This window comes from Danio rerio, chromosome 25 (genome assembly GCF_049306965.1).
Source record: "Danio rerio strain Tuebingen ecotype United States chromosome 25, GRCz12tu, whole genome shotgun sequence".
Lineage (NCBI taxonomy): Eukaryota > Metazoa > Chordata > Actinopteri > Cypriniformes > Danionidae > Danio > Danio rerio.
The window spans coordinates 627,704-650,000 of record NC_133200.1 but is presented as its reverse complement, the minus strand read 5'-3'; the positions used below and the strand labels follow the sequence as shown (position 1 = coordinate 650,000).

The 22,297-nt window shown below is 36.1% G+C and overlaps 1 protein-coding gene and 1 long non-coding RNA gene across 8 annotated transcripts in view; one reads left to right on the top strand and one right to left on the bottom strand.

The window, feature by feature from the left end:
- LOC101886654 (A disintegrin and metalloproteinase with thrombospondin motifs 20) overlaps nt 1-22,297 on the top strand; it is a 114,579-nt gene that overhangs the window by 30,363 nt on the left and 61,919 nt on the right. For all 5 annotated transcript variants that reach the window (XR_012400027.1, XM_073942460.1, XM_073942458.1 and 2 more), the window contains 3 exons: nt 1,439-1,585; nt 14,622-14,763; nt 17,381-17,485. Coding sequence is in view for 4 of the 5 variants with exons in the window: in XM_073942460.1 (XP_073798561.1) it covers nt 1,439-1,585; nt 14,622-14,763; nt 17,381-17,485 (394 nt within the window). In the remaining variant the exon portion in view is untranslated. The remainder of the gene's footprint in view (nt 1-1,438; nt 1,586-14,621; nt 14,764-17,380; nt 17,486-22,297) is intronic.
- Nucleotides 5,003-6,644, bottom strand: LOC141380845 (uncharacterized). Of its 3 annotated transcripts, none has more exons than XR_012400030.1 (6): nt 6,570-6,644; nt 6,259-6,296; nt 5,935-5,962; nt 5,650-5,709; nt 5,216-5,338; nt 5,003-5,109 (listed from the first exon to the last, which is right to left on the bottom strand). It is a non-coding gene; the product is annotated as an uncharacterized lncRNA (long non-coding RNA). The 3 variants fall into 3 exon arrangements; XR_012400029.1 differs by lacking the exon at nt 6,570-6,644 and adding an exon at nt 6,385-6,484; XR_012400028.1 differs by lacking the exon at nt 6,570-6,644 and having other exon boundaries at nt 6,259-6,380.

The following is a 22,297-nucleotide window of genomic DNA, read 5'->3' as shown; positions in this document are numbered from 1 at the left end:
CCTAACCAACACCTGAAATATGTATATATACATCAGAAACAGCTTCTATATCTCACAGCTGAACAACAGAAAACTGGCAATGCTCAGCTCAGCTACAGCTCATGTGCTTGATTCAGTGTTAAATGCTGATAATGTGAATCTGACAGGACATTTATTGCCGTACTACTAAAAGCAGCAGCAGATAGTTCAGCTCAGATCTGGAGATTAAAACAAAGCGTCTGAAACTGAACTTCAGAGCTGAGACTCAGTGCAAAACAACACATATCAGTGATTCAGCATCTACATTTACTCATGTTAAAGAGCTTTAATATGTGTTCATTAGATTATAAAGCTCAGCACTGTGCTGGAGTGCAGTGAGTGCACTATTCTATGCTTCTGAATGGCTGTTTAGTCAAGTTTCATCTGGTGCAAACAGCCCAATTAATATGATTTGCTAATTAATATCCACCTCATGTGGAACTCTGAATCTGCGTCTCATTTCAGAGTCTGCTACTGTCCACCAGAGGTCATGTTTCGGTCACGGACGCATGCTTTGAGAGTCTTCCTGACTGAATGAATGAATGAAATACGCTGTTTTCCACCATCTGGCAACCTGGATTGCTGAAATATAATTGGCTGGACTGACATTGGGCGGGTTAAAAGAGCAAAACAAAGACAGATGCGACACGTAGCGCACATGTTCACAGCAGAATATCTGACTTCAGCGTTGTGTTTCAAGATAAACAAGAATGTTCACTGAGCATGTTTCTGAATATCTGCACACATGTGATGCTGTTTTAATGATGCAGAAGAGTCAAACACTCAAATACAGCAGCTTTATATTTGGCCATATCTCTGCCAAATACTGTTTAATCTATCAAACCACACACTGATGAATGAAACGCGTATTTATTCAGCTTTCAGTGTGTGTGTGTGTTGTATGCATGTTAAAAGCGAGACAGAAGCCGTGAGGAAGATCCAGATTTCTGCATCAGTGATGAATCTGAACATCAGATATCTGTGCTGTGGGACTGTGCTGTGTGTGTATCAAAGAGACCGGTGTGTGTGTGTGTGTGTGTGTGTGTATGTGTGTGTGTGTGTGTGTGTAAGAATGGCAGATATTCATCCGCCTCTCATCAGAACAATGAGTTCAAAATGAACTCATAAACACACTTCAACACACTGAGTTTACACTTTTAATGAGTCAAAATCAGTAAATTAATAAAAATAAATTCCTAAAAACAAGATTATTTTATAAAATAGAAATTATTTTGCTTGTTTTAATGAAAAATTCTCTTCATTTTGACTCATAATTTCTGAAAAAAAGACAATATTAATAATATTCCACATAATAATCCACATAAATGAAGCTGTACAAGTGCATACATGCGTGTGTGTGTGTGTGTGTCTTTATGTGTGTATAATTGCATGTGTGTGTTTGTGTGTGTGTGTTGTGCAGGTTCAACATGCCTCATGATGACAGCCCCAAGTGTCGAGAAGCTGGAATCAAACACCAGTATCACGTCATGGCTCCGACGCTCAACTACGACACCAGCCCCTGGTCCTGGTCCAAGTGCAGCCGCAAATACATCACAGAGTTCCTGGAGTGAGTACAGCTCTGTGATCCAGTCTGAGTGAGAGGAGAGTTCTAGATACATCAGTCTAGAGCAGGGGTGCCCAAACTCAATCCTGCAGAGTTTAGCTTCACCTTGCCTCAACACACCTGGCTGATGATGCCTACAGAGCTTGATCAGCTGGTTCAGGTGTGTTTAATTGGGGTTGAAGCTGAAATCTGCCGGTCACCGGCCCTCCAGGACTGAGTTTTGGCACTGCTGATCTAGACAATAGCAACCCTTCATTAGATGTCAGTCTTATTACATGATGAAGAGCCACAGAAGAGTCAGGCTGTAGTGTTCAGATCGACTTTGCTTATGTTGGTGGCTGTTTTTGCCTCATTCGCCTCCATTATTGGGCGGCATGGTGGATCAGTGGTTAGCACTGTCACCTCACAGCACTCAGGTCGCTGGTTCGAGTCTTGGCTGGGTCAGTTGGTGTTTCTGTGTGGAGTTTGCATGTTCTCCCCGTGTTGGTGTGGGTTTCCTCCGGGTGCTCCGGTTTCTACCACAGTTCAAACAGTGTGTGTGTGTGTGTGTGTGTGTGTGTGTGTGTGTGTGTGTGTGTGTGTGTGTGTGTGTGTGTGTGTGTGTGTGTGTGTGTGCGTGTATGTGTGTGTGTGTGTGAGAGAGAGATGCAATCAGTGTTATAGTGTGTTTTCTGTCAGTGGGTCAGTCTGGCATCCCCATGGCAATGGCTCATTGACTCTTAGAGACGCAGCGGCCGCTTCCCTTTAAGACAGGAAGTGTGTGTGTGTGTGTGTGTTATAATGGGATTTTGTGAGCCTCTGATGTTCTTCTGCTCCAGTGAACACACACAGAAAAGAGGAAGATCATGAAGAGATGCTCATGTGATCACAGAGAGAGAGAGAGAGAGAGAGAGATGGACATTAGTAAAGCAGGACAGATGAACACTGTGATTAATACACTCATTCTGGCTCTCTGTAAATGTCCCTTGATTTATTCTTCTTGACGCATTTGATGCAAATCTTTTGAACATGTTTGGAAAATATTTACTCATTTATTTATTGATTGCTTGTTTGTTCATTCATTTGTTTACTTATTTATTTTGTATTATTTAATAGATTTTTGCACTTATTTATTTATTTGTTTGATTGCTTATCTATTTTTGTATTATTGATAATAGATTTTTGCATTTATTTATTTCTTTATTTGTTTTCTTATTTATTTCTGTATTTATTAATTAATTCATTTATTTTTGCATTTATTTATTTGTTTGTTCAGTTATTTGTTTGTTTACTTCTTTATTTTTTTTATATTAATTAATTAACAAAGTTTTGCCTTTATTTACTTATTTATTTATTTATTTATTTATTTACTTGTTTGTTTGTTTACTTATTTATTTTTGTATGTATTAATAAATACATTTTTACATTTTTTTCTTCTTTCTTTCTTTCTTTCTTTTTTCTTTCTTTCTTTCTTTCTTTCTTTCTTTCTTTCTTTCTTTCTTTCTTTCTTTCTTTCTTTCTTTCTTTATTCATGTGTTTGTTTGTTTATTTGTTTACTTGTTTATTTTTGTATTATTTAAATAAATATTTATTTAAACATTTTTTTAAATATATATTTATTTTAATTTTTGCATTTATTTATTTGTTTATTAGTTTTGTTTGTTCAGTTTTTTGTTTGTTTACTTGTTTATTTTTGTATTTATTAATTAATACATTTTTGGCAATTATTTATTTATTTATTTATTTGTTTCTTTGTTTGTTTACTTATTTATTTTGTATCAATTAAATAATTTTTGCATTTATTTACTAATTTGTTTGTTTGTTTGTTTGTTCATTTACTTATTTACACTGTAAAAAATTTGACCTTAAATTCACAGTAAATTACTGGCTAATAATTGCATTACTTTCACAGTAAATTACTGTATGTAAATTCACAGTAAATTATTGTGAGGTAGTTCACAGTAATTTACTGTGGTTTTGTCACATTAAATTATTGTGAAATTACAACCATATATTGTAACTTTACAGTAGATAATAAAGTCCGTTACTGTGATTTCACAGTATTATCTTGTAGAATTAACTATATTTTACTGTGAATTTGCAAAACGATTACTGTGATTTAGCAGTAGGTTGCAGTTTAAATACCTGATTTAACTGTAAAGTTACAGTTATATCCCGGATTACTGTAATTTAACAGTTTGGTGCTGTAAAATTTAAAAGCAATTTTAGGTCACACAAAAATGAAAATTCTATCTTGATTTACTCACCCTCAGGTTGTTCCAGCTCTGTTAAAAATGTTTTTTTTTTGTTAAACACAGGAATAAAAATATCAAATATTCCTCTTTGTGTCCAAACAACCTGAGGATGCGTAAATGACGACAGAATCTTCATTATTGGGTGATCTGAGAAGACTCTAAAATCAAAATAAAAACAAACACACATACATTTTACAGATTTATTTAACAGCTTAATGACATCTGTGTAAACATTTAGAAAACTTTCAAAAGGTAAAGGTGAAGCCTCAAAAAATACTATAAGAACATAAGAACAAAAAAATCTGACATCATATGTAGCTTACATATAAAAAGCAGTGCTTCAGAGTGCGCTCTCTCTCTCATTTTATATATATATATATATATATATATATATATATATATATATATATATATATATATATATATATATATATATATATACACACACACACATGAGAGAGAGAGAGACAAAACTTCTTGCTAAATTAGGCAGTCGTCTATTCAAGGTCAATCATTTTCCTGATAATTTTACACACTTGCTGGTTGATGTGTCTTCTCTGCTTCTTTGACTTTGTCTGTCTTCCATCTCCAAACTGGTGCCCAAAAAGAACCTATAAGCAAAAGAGCAGACAAACAGTTAGCTTCATACAACACTACTGGGACACTACTGCTGCACTACAGAGCAAAATTACTGTTAGCTCAGTTTGAACATGCTGACAATACTGTAGCTCAGTCAAACTGCAATCATTTAAACAAAAACATCTGAAAAACATTTCCATCACAAACACACAATCAAGAACAGTCCAACAACAAATAGTGGTTTTAATGACCTAGGCAGAGCATTTTAAAACAGTTGATTTGATTTACACCTTTTGTTTACAGACTATAATCTAATGCTGGGTTCACACTTATTGCAAAGTTAACACATGCATCACAGTACTTGCTCTTGAATACTAGCAGGATGTTTCTTGCATCAAGCTAATTTTTCATGATTTGAATATTAGGAAAATTTTGCAAAAAAAACTTGATTGAAGTGATACAGCACTTGTGTTGTATTCATTTCAATCAAGTTTTTTGCAAATATTCCAAATATTTTTCAACGTTTTTTGAGTTTCACTTAATTTGTGCTGCCCAGTAAAAAATTCCCACTATTTATGCATTTGCAATGACTTGCATGTAATCCACTCACCTGAATAGGTAACTTCACATATGGTATAAGAGCCCCATCCTTTTAAAGACAGCTTCCCCTCTGGTCTCCAGCACAGACAAGCAAATTGTGTCTGCAACACGGCCCTTTATAACAAGGGGACAAGGGGAGTCATGACTTGTGCTTCTATACATTCCTTGTTTAACCCCCCCAAAACAAGCCCTCAGTTACAATATTTATTGTTGACATTACCTTAAATTCCAGAGTGCAAAAGGCATCTTCAGCATACTTCAGTTTCAGACCAGATCCAAAGTCAGTTGTGAAATCCAGGTGAGGTCCCATGACCACTCGACCCTCCGAGTCCAAGGAATAAGACTAAAAGGGGTTAAGAAGGACTAAATTAGAGGTGTTTGTGAATAATTACATTTTTTTGTAGAAACAAAGTTGACATTCCATGCTCTGCCTATTGAAAACCAAGCAAACAAACACACATGCCCAGTAAAATTGCTAATAAAAATAAAAACTATAGTTTAAAAAAATCTTTGTCTAATATTTACTACTACTGGAGGTACTGGTGGAACTTCTGGAAGAAGAAAAAGAGTTTGTACAAGAAACTGCTCACAACAAATCTGTTAAAAACCTGACATTTAAAAATCTAATAAAAATGAGGAAGGCATCAACATTACCTTTAATAATCAAGCGAGGGTTGATTGGTAGCATCAGTGTTTCAACATCAATGGCTGTGGCTGCAAAAAAATATGAATATAATAAGATTAGAATAAGACTCAACCTAACACACGCACACACATACTCTCTCTCTCTCTCTCTCTCTCTCTCTCTCTCTCTCTCTCTATATATATATATATATATATATATATATATATATATATATATATATATATATATATATATAGGTTTAGATTGTGATAATGAATTTAGGTTATATTTGTGTGCTCAGATTTTACACTCACCTCACACTTCAGCTATTATCAGGTACACCTGAACACCAAAAAATAAAATCTACAGTTAGTGACAATATACAATTAGTTCTCATTAGTAAATGTTAGCACTGCATTAACACCAGTGAGAAATATACAATATGTACTGTGTTAGTGTTAGTTTAAAAGAATACAACTGAATTGTATTATAAGCCTCATTTAATAAAACAGTTAAGACTTGTTTCATAATGAGTTTATTTAACTAACTTAACGTTAACGTTACAGTGAAAAAAATTAACGTAACTTACATGATGGTGACTAACCGTAACGTTAACTTAAGTGAAGGTCAGAGCTTACCTTAACTTTAGTCATTTCACCTTTACTTCAGTCTTGTACTGAAACAGAAAATGCAGTTAACAAGAAGTTAATTAAAGAAAATTCCCTTTCTTTTTTCAGGAACTAACGTTAACGTTATGCTAATACCTCAGAAAACACTACAATCACCATCTGGCGTCGTTAATTTCTTGTTTTAAAAAAAGGCGCGCTTAAACCCTGTACGTGCGAGTACAACTGAAGTACTCGGTAAATTCCTGCTAAATGACATGCACTATACAGAAATACATATACAACAATCATTTAACGGACAAAAGCCATATTTAAACACTTACCTAGGATGAATCCGTTGGGTGAAGAGTTGACGAGTTGTCTTTGGTGATGGCGCTTGTTTGCGGTTGAGTCGAGTCAGTTCTGTTAAATGAATCGGCTCCTTTAAATGAACAGTAAAGAGTTGAATTCGGCTCCTTTAAGTGAACAGTAAAGAGTCGAATTCGCCTGAAAACGATTCCGTTTTGTATAATATTGTAAGACGCAAACATATAATTTATTAATATTTCATCATATTGCTTGGTTCGTGTACTGCTTGTACACGAATTGCTTGTTGATGACTATGAGCTCATGAACACGTCTGATAAAATATCTGAATCTGATTCAATGTCACACGAGTCCTGAACCGAAGCAGTGCAAAAGTAATATATTGATTGAAATATAAAGTCAATTATTTTCTTTGCCATTCAAAATATTACATATATCTGATTTCAACAATAAGAATAAAGTTCGTTTGGAGTGTATTAATTGAGAATTATTATTTTTTCCTCCCAGGATTCATTTTGCACCAAGCTGCATTAAGCTGTAATGGTGGATGAGAAGGCACATAATATTATAAATATTGCTTGTAATATGTAATGAAATAAAGTTTTAACACTTTTTCATGCAAGAATGTAGTTCTTCAAAACTCAAATCTGTGGATTGTTAGTAAAGATTGTGTGTAATTTTAAGTGTGTTTTGCCGGTAGCGGAGATCTATGACCTCCAGGCGGTAACGGCGCTCATTACTCATGTATCCGCCGAGAGGCGCCTGTCTTCAGGCTAGACATTGGGACAATTGCCCCGTCTTCGATGGCTCTATATGCGTCTGAAAATGATGTTTTAACTGTTTTTCATGCTAGAATGTAGTTGGTTAAAACTCTAATCTGTGGTTTATTTATATAAATAAATTATATATATATATATATATATATATATATATATATATATATATATATATATATATATATATATATATATATATATATGTATATATATATATATATATATATATATATATATATATATATATATATATATATATAATTCTAAATTAAAGATTAGTGACCTCCAGGCGATGACAGGTGCCCAATACTCATGAAACCGTCTAAAGCAGACATTTACCCTGACATTGAAATAATTGTTGGCTGTTTAACACTCTTTGGTTTCATTAATTAATTACTTTTTATTCCAGTTGATTATGTTTTGGCTAAGCACACAGTTATGTTCATTAAATATTATTTCCTATTCTATGTTAACTGTATAAAATTAAATAAAGGTGCAGTACAACCAAAAAGATGTTGGTAACCAAATCGTTTTGGGGGCTATAACATTCTGTTATTATCTGTTAAAAGTTCATTTGTATTAATTTCTACGTTGAATTAAAAAAGGTTTGAATTTCTATAACTAACGTGCAAAAGATATAGCCCTTTTCACAGTAATTTGCTGTAATCATGCTACCTGCCGTAATTTCACAATAAAATTATGAATACAACATATTACTGTGAATTTTTCAGTTAAATACTGTGAAGGGATACTAATGTAATTTACTGTGAAAAATTACAGTAACTTGTTGTGAAAACCTGGAAATTTTTTACAGTGTAGTTTTTGTATTCATTCATTAATTTGTTAATTAATTTTTGTATTTACAAATTATTTCCTTTTTGTATTCATTCATTCATCCTAATTATTTATTTGTATGGAAATGAAAAACCTACAAAATACTTATTTCTCTTAATTTGTTTTAAAAAATTAAACAATTTAAACAATTTAATAAAATGATTGTGTAAATGATGTGCCATTGGATGTCAGGATATAATTATTTTAAACAAACAAACAAACAAACAAACAAACAAACAAACAAACAAACAAAAAAACAAACAAACAAAAAAACAAAAAAACAAACAAACTAGCAAATTAATTAGCTTCAGTTCTTTGTTCCACATTCATTTAATAATGAAAATTTGCAGACATGATCAGACACAATACATTATTAATTGAAAAACATTTAAATATAAACAGTTTTAAACAAACCTTAGAAGGGCTAAAAATATATAGAATAAAAAAAAAACTTACACTGTATTTAAAATCTGTATAACATTTTGTTGTATAATATATATGTTTAAATGTAACATCTACACACACGTACATAGCCAGAAGTGTTGTTTTCCAGCGTTTAGCATCAGAGGTTTATTAAAGTCCTGCTTAAATGATTGTCTAAATCCTGAGCTCATTCAGATGAAGCAGATTGATTATTAACTCATTATTAACTCATTATCTGTTCAGTTCCTGTAATACTAAACAGCACAAACAGAGGATTTCTGATGCTTCACCGCATGAACAAACTGCTGATCACTGAATAAAAGAGTCATTCTCACAACAAAACACATTCATTCATTCACTCACTTCTCTTCGGCTTAGTTTCTATTTCAGAGGTCGCTGTTCCAGCATGTGTTTTACACAGCGGATGCTCTTCCAGCCTCAACCCAGTACTGGGAAACCCCCATTCACACTCATTCACGCACTCATACACTATGGCCAGTGTAGTTGATCAGTTCCCCTATAGCGCATGTGTTTGGACTGTGGGGGAAACCGGAGCACCCGGAGGAAACCCACAACAACACGGGGAGAACATGCAAACTCCACACAGAAACACACACTGACCCAGCCGGGACTCGAACCAGTGGCTTTTTGCTGTGAGGCGACAGTGTTAACCACTGAGCCACTGTGCTGTCACACCTTAAAATTGTTGTATAAATATTGAAAACTGCCTTTATTGCCAACAGAATAAAACAAATGAGACTTTCTCCAGAAGATAAAACATTATAGGACTTACTGTGAAGATTTCCTTGCTCTGTTAAACATCACTGAGGAGATATTGGAAAAAGAATGAAAGTTTCACCGCAGGCTGAATAATTTTGCCTTCCACTCTTAAATGGTTTCTGCAAAGCCTTTAATCAGAGAAAAGTGTGGCTTTAATACCGTGGTACTGAATGATTACTGTCTTTATATACCATGATATTTACTTGTTTCTTCGAGATGCCATGGTGCGAGTCCAAAAAAAGCTTCAGCCATAATAAGTGTGAGTCATTTATTTAATAATCTGAATGATCCAGCATCCGCCCAGATGATCTGCAGGTGTGGATCTGTCTGTGCCAGGAGCTGCAGATCAGCTCTTGAACTCACTGCACTGCCCCTCACTGCAATATACTGCGCTAACCAGGAGGCAGAACAGGGTTACTGGAATAAATAATGATAAATATATTAGATTTAATAAATATTTAGAGAGTAGTATATCAGCAGACTACAGGAATAAATAATTATAAATATATAAAACATATGATGATGATGATAATTATAACAACAACAACAACAACAACAATAATAATAATAATAATAATAACAACATTAATAATAAAAAATAAATAATAATAATAATAATAATCTTTCAGCTCACTACAGGAATAAATCATAATATAAATATTAAATATATGAAAACATAATATGATAATAAAAATATTTTAGCATAACAATAGTAGTAATAACAATATTAATAATAATCTGTCAGCATTATACAGGAATAAATGATAATAGATTAAATAAAAATAATAATAATAATAATAATAATAATAATAATAATAATAATAACAATCTTTTAGCACACTACAGAAATAAATAAAATAATAATAATAATAATAATAATAATAATAATAATAATAATAATAATAATAACAATCTTTCAGCATACTACAGGAATAAATATAATAATAATAATAATAATAATAATAATAATAATAACATCAACAACAACAACAACAACAACAATAGTAATAATAATAATAATAATAATAATCTTTTAGCATACTACAAGAATAAATCATAATAAATATATATTAAATATATGAAAATATATTAAAATTTTATAAAATAAAATACTAATACTAATAATAATAATAATAATAATAATACTAACAGCAATTTAGCAGACTACTTGAATAAATAATATTACATTTATTAGATATAATAAATATATGAAATAATAATTCAGCAAACCACAAGAATACACAATAGATATAATAATAATAATAATAATAATAATAATAATAATAATAATAATAATAATAATAATGTAATATTAATAATAACAATAGTAATAATAATAATAATAATAATAATAATAATAATTATTATTATTTATTATTATTATTATTATTATTATTATTATTATTATTATATAATTATAGTCATATTAATTATAACAACAACAGTAATAATAATTATAATAAAATAATAATAATCTTTTAGCATACTACGAAAATAAATCATAATAAATATATATTAAATATATGAAAATATAATAATATTTTCTAAAATAATAATAATAATAATAATAAATATAATAACAATAATTCAGCAGACTACATAAATAAATAATATTGCATTTATTAGATTTAATTAATATATAAAAGTATATGATAGTAATTCAGCAAAAACAACAGCATAAACTAAATTTGAGTTGTTTTATAACTTTCTTTTTACCTTTGAGGTACAACAATATATATATATAATTGCCATTTTTTGTGACCTGTTAAGAGCTTCTGCAGTCACTGTGTAAATTAGCTACGGTTTTAGTAATGTCAAAGAGTCTGAATTCACACATGATCATATCTGTGAGACTCTAAGATCTGGGTTTACTGTAGGTTTAACGCTCTTTAATAGCTGTACACTGTAATATAGCGCAGTGAAGGCTTTCTCTCAGCTCAGACGCGCTGATATAATGAACAAACTCATAACTCAACTCATATTAGGTGCAGAAAGACGGGAGCGTGTGGCTTTTCTGTCAGCGTTTCTCCAAATGAGTCCTTCAGAAACACACGTGTGTGTGGAGAAGTGTGTGCGTCTTACCTTCCTCAAGACACAAAGGTGTGTGTTGTAGTAGTGTGTGTGACTTTATTCATTATTATTATTCAGTTTTCTGTATTTTGTGATTTAAGTTTTCATTTTTCACTATCTATTTCTGCTTCTGAATTGCATTTTGGGAGCTCAATAAACTTTTAACCTATAAACTATTAGCATTTATGACATCAGCTATTTAAGATGCATCAAAAATTCCCATCCTGAGAATAAAATAAAAGTGTTTAAGTGGTGTTTAGTTTAAAAGATGGACAATTTGAAGTAGCAATGCATCATTATCTGTCCTGAGCTTTAATTTCTGCATGCAAAAAGGCAAAAGAGCTGGAGCTTTATGTAGCTCTCTCTGTAAAAGAGCCATTCACAGAAGTTAAGCTCAGCAATTCAACAATCCTCAATGCGATGTCCTCAAAAACAGCTGCTCCTTTATTACTCCTCTATGTGTGTTCAGAGGAAGGGTGTGGTGGGCATTAATGTCATGATGACGTCGCCGGACACACACATATTGGACTGATGTGATGAAAAGTAGGTTTTGGCAGCGCTGGGTTGATCCTCAAGACCCTCCATTGTTAGAGAAGGCAGTGTTTTCAGACTCTGAAATGAGCTCTTTGTGTTTGCCGAGGTCTAACTAAGTCTATTCAATCACAGGTAACAAAGCAGACCACCCACTGAAGCCTGCGTTTTACACTTGGCCTTCAAATGCTGGGTGAAATCAGAAAGACCGCTTTGACAATTGATTAATGGTGTACAATAGTACTTCCTCTGAGGCGTTTGAGTTGGAGAGACTCAATTGAAACACCTTTTTACCTTCATTGTGATTAAATACTATAGAAAAAGCACAGTGCAGGGAGAAAGGGAAAGGTTGGATTGGGAAAAGTCTCTAAAGCCTGGTTTATACTTCTGCGTCAAGTGACCGGCGTGACCCACGGTGTATGCAACGCGCGTAGCTGTGCATTTATACTTCTGCTGCTGTCTCTGTCGGTCTGCATTCACACTTCCGAAACGCTAGTTGGCAGTAGATGTTCATGTTCCTCTGTGTCGAGTTTCTTCTCTGCTGTTTTGCTTTTCCTGAACACTTCCGGGATGTACAAGTGGCTCAAACTCGCTCATCCGGCGGCTGTACAACAACTTTAACTATGAGGTGAACACAAAACAAAACTTTCCATCCGTAGCTCCTTCACAGGACTCCACACTTGTAAACAATCGCTCCATCGGGCTCGCGTCATTTGCGCAGCTCTCGGTCCGGCCCAGACTCGTCAGCGCTACCAAGCCGACCAATCACAGAGCTTGCGCTATGCATTGTTGCGACGTGTAGTTACATTTTTTGAGAGGTGCACGTCAGTGACGACGATGGCCACGGCGAAGGGCTATGCATCAGCGCCGTAGCATACGCCCGCGTTTGACGCAGAAGTATAAATCAGCCTTAAGTCAGGACTTTGAGGGTTAGTTCACGCTAAATTAGATTTTTCTGGCATTGATTATTTGTTTTATGGTGTTCCAGTGATCCTGAGATCTTCGTTCGATTTTTGGAAGACAAATTAAAGGGATTGTTCACCCAAATATTTCAATTCTGTCATCATTTATTTATTACACTGCAAAAATTCTGTTCGGACTTAGTGTTTTTGTCTTGTTTTTAGTCTCAATATCTAAATATTCCTTAATCATGATGCATCAGACGAGCAAAAAAGACACTGGCTGCGTCTGAAACCGCCTACTACTCAGTAGGTACTGCATTTAAATGTAAACGTACTACTCGGCCGTTAGAAAAGTGCGTTCTATACAGTATGAACGTGAAAAGTATGAATGGAATTTGGACGTACTACATCCGCCATTTTGTCATGGTCATACCTGCGTCAATTGCGTCGCTTTACTCCCATTTATGAATTCGCTCGCGGGGCATCATGGGATAGCGCAGCATGCATGGGATGCGCACTCTGATTTTTGAATTCTATGAATTCGGACATACTACTCTGCTCACATACTGATTTTAGCGTACTATATAGTATGGAAGTATGCGGTTTCGGACGCATCCACTGTGTTGCTTTCAGAATTAATAAATCAAAATTAGGTGAGCTTCTCCTTAAAATAAGCAAAATAATCTGCCAATGGGGTAAGCCATGTAATCTTGTTTAACATGATTTGGGTACTCCGTTGGCAGGTTGTTTTGAAAAAGCTGAACAGCCAGCCTGATCTCACGAGAAAACGTAAGTATTTTACCTTTTGCCAGTTTAGTGGCTAATTCGTACGAATTCGTACAAGTACAGTCGTACGAAATGGTACGATTTTAAAAAGGAGGCGTGGCACCTGACCCCACCCCTAACCCCAACCATCATTGGGGGATAAGCAAATCGTACTAAATTGTACGAATTAGATCGTACGAATTCATACGAATTAGCCACTAAATGAAAAAGTTACGAATTGCCGTGAGATTGTGTTGGAACAGCTGAACCACTGAAGTCACATGGAATGATTCAACAATGTTTGTGGTTGCTTTGCTGGATATGTTGTTCTGAAAATGTACGAAGGTTTCAAGACTGGTTTATACTTCTGCGTCAAGATACTGACATGACCCATGGCGCATGCAAAGCGGGTAGCTGTGCATTTATACTTCTGCTTCTGTCGCTCTGTACACTTCCGAAACGCTAGCTGGCAGTAGATGTTCATGTTCCCCTGTGTCGAGATTCTTCGCTGAATGCTTTTTCTGAACGCTTCCTGAATGTACAGGTGATTCAAACTCGCTTGTTTTGAGGTAGGAACCGGCGGATGTGCAACAACCTTAACCATGAGGTAAACACAGAACAAAACTTTCCATCCGGAGCTCCTTCACGGGACTCTGCACTTGTAAACACTCGCTCCATCGGGCTCGCGCGGCTCTCAGTCTCGTCCACACTCATCAGCTCTACCAAGCCGACCAATCACAGAGCTTGCGCTTTGGGTCATTGCGAAGTGTGGTTATATTTTTTGAGAGGTGCACGGCGAGGACTATGCATCCATGTGTAGGCTGCGCCGTAGCATACGCGTGCGCTTGACGCAGAAGTATTAATCAGTCTTCAGGGGTGTGTTATTAATAACAGGATTAAAACTCTTGGGTGAACTAACCCCTCCTTCCCACCACACCTCCAAACCAGTCTGAAATATCTTGGTTTCTGTCTGTTTGTGTGTTTTCAGCACTGGTTATGGCGAATGTCTCCTGGATGAGCCCTCGGGGAGGACGTATAACCTTCCTAACCAGCTCCCAGGTCAACTCTACAATGCCAACCGGCAGTGTGAACTCATGTTCGGCCCTGGATCACAAGTCTGTCCGTTTATGGTACGACGCCACATTCCACAAATGACCCCTTGTAATAAATACTCTTCCCATTTAATGATGGGGGATCCCAACTGTGTTTGACCTTTCTGTTGTTTATTGGTGGTTCTGGTCATGAGGTTCTTGTAGTGCCAAATTTTACTTTACTAACCACCAAAATCCATTCTCATACAAATGACCTCAACTCTCGAGCACTTGGGATAAGATAGATTCACCAATATTGAAGTCATTATCTCTCGGTTTTGACCTGAAATGTCTGTTCATTTATAATATGATGATTCATCCCTTTTAATGATGAGCTCCTTTGTACATTAGTCAATTAATGACCTGGGAATACCAGACTCTCCTTGGGGATCCCAACTGTCTGTTTGACCTTGGTGTTGTTTATTTTTGGTTCATCGGGTTCTTGTAGTGGCAAAGTTTACTTTACTAGCCACCAAAAACCAATCTCATACAAATGACCTCAACTCTCGAGCACTTGGGATAAGATAGATTCACCAATATTGAAGTGATTATCTCTCGGTTTTGGTCTGAAATGTCTGTTCATTTATGGTACGACACCACACAATCCACAAATGATCCCTTGTTTTATTAAATTGTCCTTTTTAGCGATGAGTTTCTTTGTGCATTGGTCTATCATCCTTTTAGAAGGCAGATTAGTCATTTAATGACCTGGGAATAGCAGACTCTCCTTGGGGATCCCAACTGTGTGTTTGACCTTTCTGTTGTTTATTGGTGGTTCTGCTCATGGGGTTCTTGTCGTGTCAAAGTTTACTTTACTAACCACCAAAATCCAATTTTATACAAAATTCTCGACTCTCGAGCCCTTGGGACGGGGTAGATTCAACAATATTGAAGTTATTATCTCCCAAATTTGTCCTGAAATTACCTTTAAATGTATGAAAACACTGGTGGACACATTTTTCCTTGTTTCAACAATTTAGTTTCATTCATGATCAGCAAGTCCGTGTTGACATCCATTTTGACATCCAGCTTCAATCAAATATCAGATTAAGTTCTGTTCGATTGTATTTGTTGGTTAAATTTTCAGACCTACAGTATTGGTGGTTCTGGTCGTCGGGTTCTTGTAGTGCCAAATTTTAATTTACTAACCACCAAAACCCATTCTCATATAAATGACCTCAACTCTCGAGCACTTGGGACAGGACATATTCATCAATATTGAAGTCATTGTTTCTTCATTTTGGCCTGAAATGTCTGTTCATTTATAATATGATGATTCATCCCTTTTAATGATGAGCTCCTTTGTACATTAGTCAATTAATGACCTGGGAATACCAGACTCTCCTTGGGGATCCCAACTGTCTGTTTGACCTTGGTGTTGTTTATTTTTGGTTCATCGGGTTCTTGTAGTGGCAAAGTTTACTTTACTAGCCACCAAAAACCAATCTCATACAAATGACCTCAACTCTCGAGCACTTGGGATAAGATAGATTCACCAATATTGAAGTGATTATCTCTCGGTTTTGGTCTGAAATGTCTGTTCATTTATGGTACGACACCACACAATCCACAAATGATCCCTTGTTTTATTAAATTGTCCTTTTTAGCGATGAGTTTCTTTGTGCATTGGTCTATCATCCTTTTAGAAGGCAGATTAGTCATTTAATGACCTGGGAATACCAGACTCTCCTTGGGGATCCCAACTGTCTGTTTGACCTTGGTGTTGTTTATTTTTGGTTCATTGGGTTCTTGTAGTGCCAAAGTTTACTTTACTAGCCACCAAAAACTATTCTCATACAAATGACCCCAAATCTCGAGCACTTGTTATGGGTTAGATTTACCAATACTGAAGTCATTATTTCTCCATTTTGGCCTGTTATGTCTGTCCATTTATGATACGACACGACACATTCCACAAATAACCCCTTGCTATATTGAATCGTCCCTTTTAGTGCTGAGTTCCCTTGTGCATTGGTCTATTATCCCTTTGGGAGACCGATTAGTCATTTAACAGTCTGGGAATAGCAGACTCCGCTTGGGTATGGCTAATTTGTGATTGACCTCTGTGTTGTTTATTGGGGATTCTAGTCATTGGGTTCTTGTAGTGCCAAAGTTTACTTTACTAACCACCAAAATCCATTCTCAAACAATGGCCACAACTCTCAAGTACTTGTTATGGGACAGATTAACCAATATTAAAGTCATCCCTGCTGAAAAATCCAGCTTAAACCGGCCTAGGCTGGTTGGCTGGTTTTAGCTGGTCAACCAGGCTGGTTTTAGAGGGGTTTTGGTCACTTCCAGGCTGGTTTCCAGCCATTTCCAGCCTGGTCATAGCTGGTCAGGCTGGGAGATGACCAGCTAAAACCAGCTTGACCAGCCTAGCCAAGCTGGGAGTCCAGCCAAAACCAGCTATATCTAGCTTAAACCAGGCAGGTCAAGCTGGTTTTAGCTGGATTTGGCTGGTCATTTTCCAGCCTGACCAGCTAAGACCAGGCTGGAAATGGCTGGAAACCAGCCTGGAAATGGCCAAAGCCCCTCTAAAACCAGGCTGTTCAACCAGCTAAAACCAGCCAACCAGCTTAGGCTGGTTTAAGCTGGATTTTTCAGCAGGGATCATCTCTCCATTTTGTCCTGAAATGTCTCTTGTCGTCTGCAGAAACAGTGCAAGCGTCTGTGGTGCACCAGTGCTGAAGGTGACCATAAAGGATGCCGAACACAGCACATGCCGCTCGCTGATGGGACGGATTGCGGATATGGCATGGTAAGACACTTCCCCAATGCTTTCATCCTTGTGTTTTTGTCTGGCGCCCAGTCGTGCGTTAAACTGAAATGTCAAAGCTGATGAGAATGGTAATGTGAGCTAGCGTAGCTGGTTTACTCGGGGAACTTATTCTTGCTCGTGACATTAGCTGCCCAAACACTGAGTCCGATAAACATAGTGGTGTCCCACATGATTGGGAAGATCTAACAAGGTAGAAACAAAGAGTGTTAGGAGATGATCTGTAAAGAAAACTCCTAAATTGGCAAAGAAAGGAAATGCATAAACAGTTAAACTAGTTTGTAAGTGTTCAGATGTCTTGTTTTCTTAGTAGTGTCTACTTAATCCAACATGATAGGAAAGATCTAACAAGCTAGAACAAATAGAGATATGAGACAGCCTGTAAAGGAACTCTTCAGTTGGCAAGAAAGGGAAATGCATAAACTGTGGAGATTGGATTGTAAGTGTTTGGATGTCGTGTTTTGTCTCACCTCTACAATGCTACGCTAATTAGCCACATGAAGGTCTTTGCTGTTGAATTGTGAGCTAGCATTGCTGGTTTACTTGGGGAACTCATTCTTGTCCGTGCCATTAGCTGCCCAAACACTAAGTCTGAATAATTTAGTGTTGTCTACTTAATCCAGCATGATTGGGAAGATCTAACAAGCTAGAAACAAAGAGTAATAGGAGATCATCTGTGAAGGAAACTCTTCAGAGGGCAATAAAGGGAAATGCATAGACCTGGAAGTCTGGTTTGTAAGTGTCTTATTTTCTTAGAAGTGTCTACTTAATCCAACATGATAGGAAAGATCTAACAAGCTATAACAAACAGAGATATGAGACAGCCTGTAAAGGAACTCTTCTTTTGGCAGTAAAGAGAAATGCATGGGAAGTCTGGATTGTAAGTGTTCGGATGTCGTGTTTTGTCTCACCTCTACAATGCTATGCTAATTAGCCGCATTAAGTTCATTGCTGCTGGAATGTGAGCTAGCATTGCTGGTTTACTTGGGGAACTCATTCTTGTCTGATTAATTTAGTGGTGTCTACTTAATCCCGCATGATTGGGAAGATCTAACAAGCTATAAACAAACAGAGATATGAGACAACCTGTAAAGGAACTCTTCAGTTGGCAATGAAGGGAAATGCATAAACTTGGGAGTCTGGTTTGTTAGTGTTTGCATGTCTTGTCTTCTTAGTAGTGTCTACTTAATCCCACATGGTAGGGAAGATTTAACTAGCTTGAACAAACAGAGATATGAGACAACCTGTAAAGGAACTCTTCAGTTGGCAGTAAAGAGAAATGCATGGGAAGTCTGGCTTGTAAGTGTTCAGATGTCGTGTTTTGTCTCACCTCTACAATGCTATGCTAATTAGCCGCATTAAGTTCATTGCTGCTGGATCTTTGAGAGCTGAAGCCTTTGAAATCAAACACCGGCCGCGGATCACCTTGTTGTGAACCCATGACCCCAAAACCTCTTTAACAGCGTGGGTGAGTGGGTCACCGGTCTGACAGTTTTAGAGAGTCTTGGGTTTAGACCAACACAAAAGACGCCACTTTCAGAGAGAAGAGCTGCAGAAGGAGGAGGGGGGGGGGGGGTCACTCTTTACTTCTGCTTTAACTCTTTAACCGCTGGAGAAACTAGCCTTTCTAGTTGTAGTAGTTGATTTATATAGCATGTTTTTACAGTACAGAGTTGATCAAAAGTGCTGAACACAATCAATACTACCTAAAATAACAAACACACAGCCAATAAATAACAACTAAAGCATAACACAAACCTCTCCTCGCTCTGAATGCTCAAATGCCAAAGAATGAAGACGCAATTTCAGAAGGTTTCTAAAAACAAGTAAAGCTGGAGTGTGTCTAATGCAGGGGTGGGCAAACTCGGTCCTGGAGGGCCAGTGTCCTGCACAGTTTAGCTTTAACTCTAATCAAACACACCTGCTTGTAGATTTCTAGTGATCTTGAAGACACTGATCAGCTTGTTCAGGTGTGTTTGATTAGTGTTGGAACTAAACTGTGCAGGTCACCGGCCCTCCAGGACAGAGTTTGCCCATCCCTGGTCTAATGGGAGGTGGAAGCATTTTGAAGCAAAAGCCCAATCCCCTTACACCAGGTACAGACTGCTCTGATGACCCTAATGACCTACCAGGACTATATACATGTAAGAGAGCTGATCAATAAGGAGGTCCCTGCTGAAAAATCCAGCTTAAACCATCCTAAGCTGGTTGGCTGGTTTTAGCTGGTCGGTTTAGAGGGGTTTTGGCCACTTCCAGGCTGGTTTCCAGCCATTTCCAGCCTGATCTTAGCTGGTTAGGCTGGAAAATGACCATTTAAAATCAGTTAAAACCAACTTGACTAGCCTGGTTTTAGCTGGACATAGCTGGTTTTAGCTGGGCTCCCAGCCTGGCTAGGCTGGTCAAGCTGGTTTTAGCTGGTTATCTCCCAGCCTGACCATCTAAGACCAGGCGGAAATGAAACTAGCCTGGAAATGGCCAAAACCCAACTAAAATCAGGCTGGTCGACCAGCTAAAACCAGCCAACCATCCTAGGCTGGTTTAAGCTAGATTTTTCAGCAGGGGTGCCAGACCATTTAAGGATTTACACAAAAACTAATAACTTTAAAATCGATTCCGAGCGAATTTAATGTTCGGCAGTATCTGAATTCAACCAAAAGAGCTAAAGTCAGGCTGGTGGCTGGGAAAGCAGAAACCTTTCTCGTTCTCATTAACCATGGGACAGTACGTGAGGGGCGCTTGTTGGTTTTTCTCACCGGTGTCTGATTAAAGCCACAAGAGCATGAAAGAGTTCAAGTCAGTGTTAAACTTATAATCATTACTCATTAGCGAAACAGACCTCCCATTTTGTCTCGCGCCTTGGGTATGTTTATTAACGCTCCAGCATTCTGGAGACTGTAATGGAGGGTTTGCTCAAACAAACATCCCAGCGGGCACCTGGATGTCAAAACGACGTCAAATTGACATGCAGAATAAAGTCGAGAACATGTCAAATATAAAGACATATAACAAAATAACGACACAAAAGGTTTTAGAGCTTAAGAAAAGTTGTATTCGTCTAAAGGTTTCAATTCCAAATGTACACATTTTGTATCCCTACAATGCATTTAAACTGCCCTGATGTCAAAAATCAGCATCTAACATCACACTAAACTATTTGACCTTAAATTCACAGTAAATTACTAGCTAATAATTGCATTACTTTCACAGTAAATACTGTATGTAAACTCACAGTAAATTATCATGACGTAGTTCATAGTTTCTGCGATTTTGTTGCATTAAATTACTGTGAAATTTCATCCATATAGTGTAACTTCACAGAAGACAGTAAAGTCCATTACTGTGATTTCACAGCATTATCTTGTAGAATTAATCATAATTTATTGTGAAGCAGGCTGCGCGCAGCTATTCATTCTGACATTTACCCTGACTTTGAAGAAAGTTTAGGTGTTTAACAGTGTTTGGTTTAATAAATCAATTACTTTTGTCCCAGTTTATTACATTTTTGGCTAAGCAAAGTTATGTTCATCTAAAAATATTTAATATTTCCATGTTAACCGTTTAAATACAGGTGAAGTGCATCCAAAAATGAAAATTTATTATGAAATTCATGTTGTTTCAAAACAGGATGATTTTCTTTCAAGCTATTGTTGAAGATGTAACCTAATTGTTTGGGGCTGCAATAACATTCTGTTATTTCTAAGTAGCTGAAAAAAGTGCCAATACTAGCATAAAGGCTCATTTGTAGTAATGTGTATGCTGAATAAAATAAAAAGAGATTGAATTTCTATAACAAACATGAAAAAGATATAGCCCTTTGTACAGTAATTAGCTTCAATCATGCAATTTCACTATAAAAGTCTGAATACAATATATTACTGTGAATTTTTACAGTTAAATCCTGTAAAGTGATTCGGTCACACTTTACAATAAGGTTCATTAGTTAATGTTAATTAATGCATTTGCTAACATGAACAAACAATTAATAATACATTTACTACTGTATTTGCTTATGTTAGAAATACAGTAAAATACAGTATAAAATAAATACAGTAGTTCATTGTTAGTTCATGTTAACTCATGGTGGATTAACTAATGTTAACAAGCATGGACTTGGATGTTAATAATGCATTAGTAAATGTTTAATTATGATTAATAAGTGCTGTACATGTGTTGTTCATGATTAGTTCATGTTAGTAAATGCATTAACTATTGAACCTTATTGTAAAGTGTTACCAGTGATACTAATGTAATTTACTGTGACATATTACAGTAACATTCACAGAAATCTGGACATTTCTTTACAGTGTAGCTATGCTTCCATACATCTATTTTTATGGACATTTTGGAATATCGCATTAACAAATATGCGCATAAAATGCAATGGAAACTCTTTTAATGAATAATTTCCAGTATGCGCAAGTCATGTGATTTTGTTATAAGAGATCATGTGATGATAATAACATCATTAATGGGCAAACCAGCAGGTTGATTGTCACCCCAGTGGTTCAGTATTATTATGATCCTCTTATTATTACCTCCAGAACTATCCTGAGCATCTCTGCTCTTAAAGCTTATCGCATGCCTCTAAAATTCACCACGTCTTCATTGCATTTGGTCTTCTGAGATGCAAGTAATTTATTATATAATAAAAAGGCTTCTCCAGCGGCTCCAATCTCAGCAAATGACATTGCTCTATTTGATATTTGGTGCTGGTGACGCAGTGGCGCAGTAGTTAGCGCTGTCGCCACACTGCAAGAAGTCCCGGCTGAGTCAGTTGGTGTTTCTGTGTGGAGT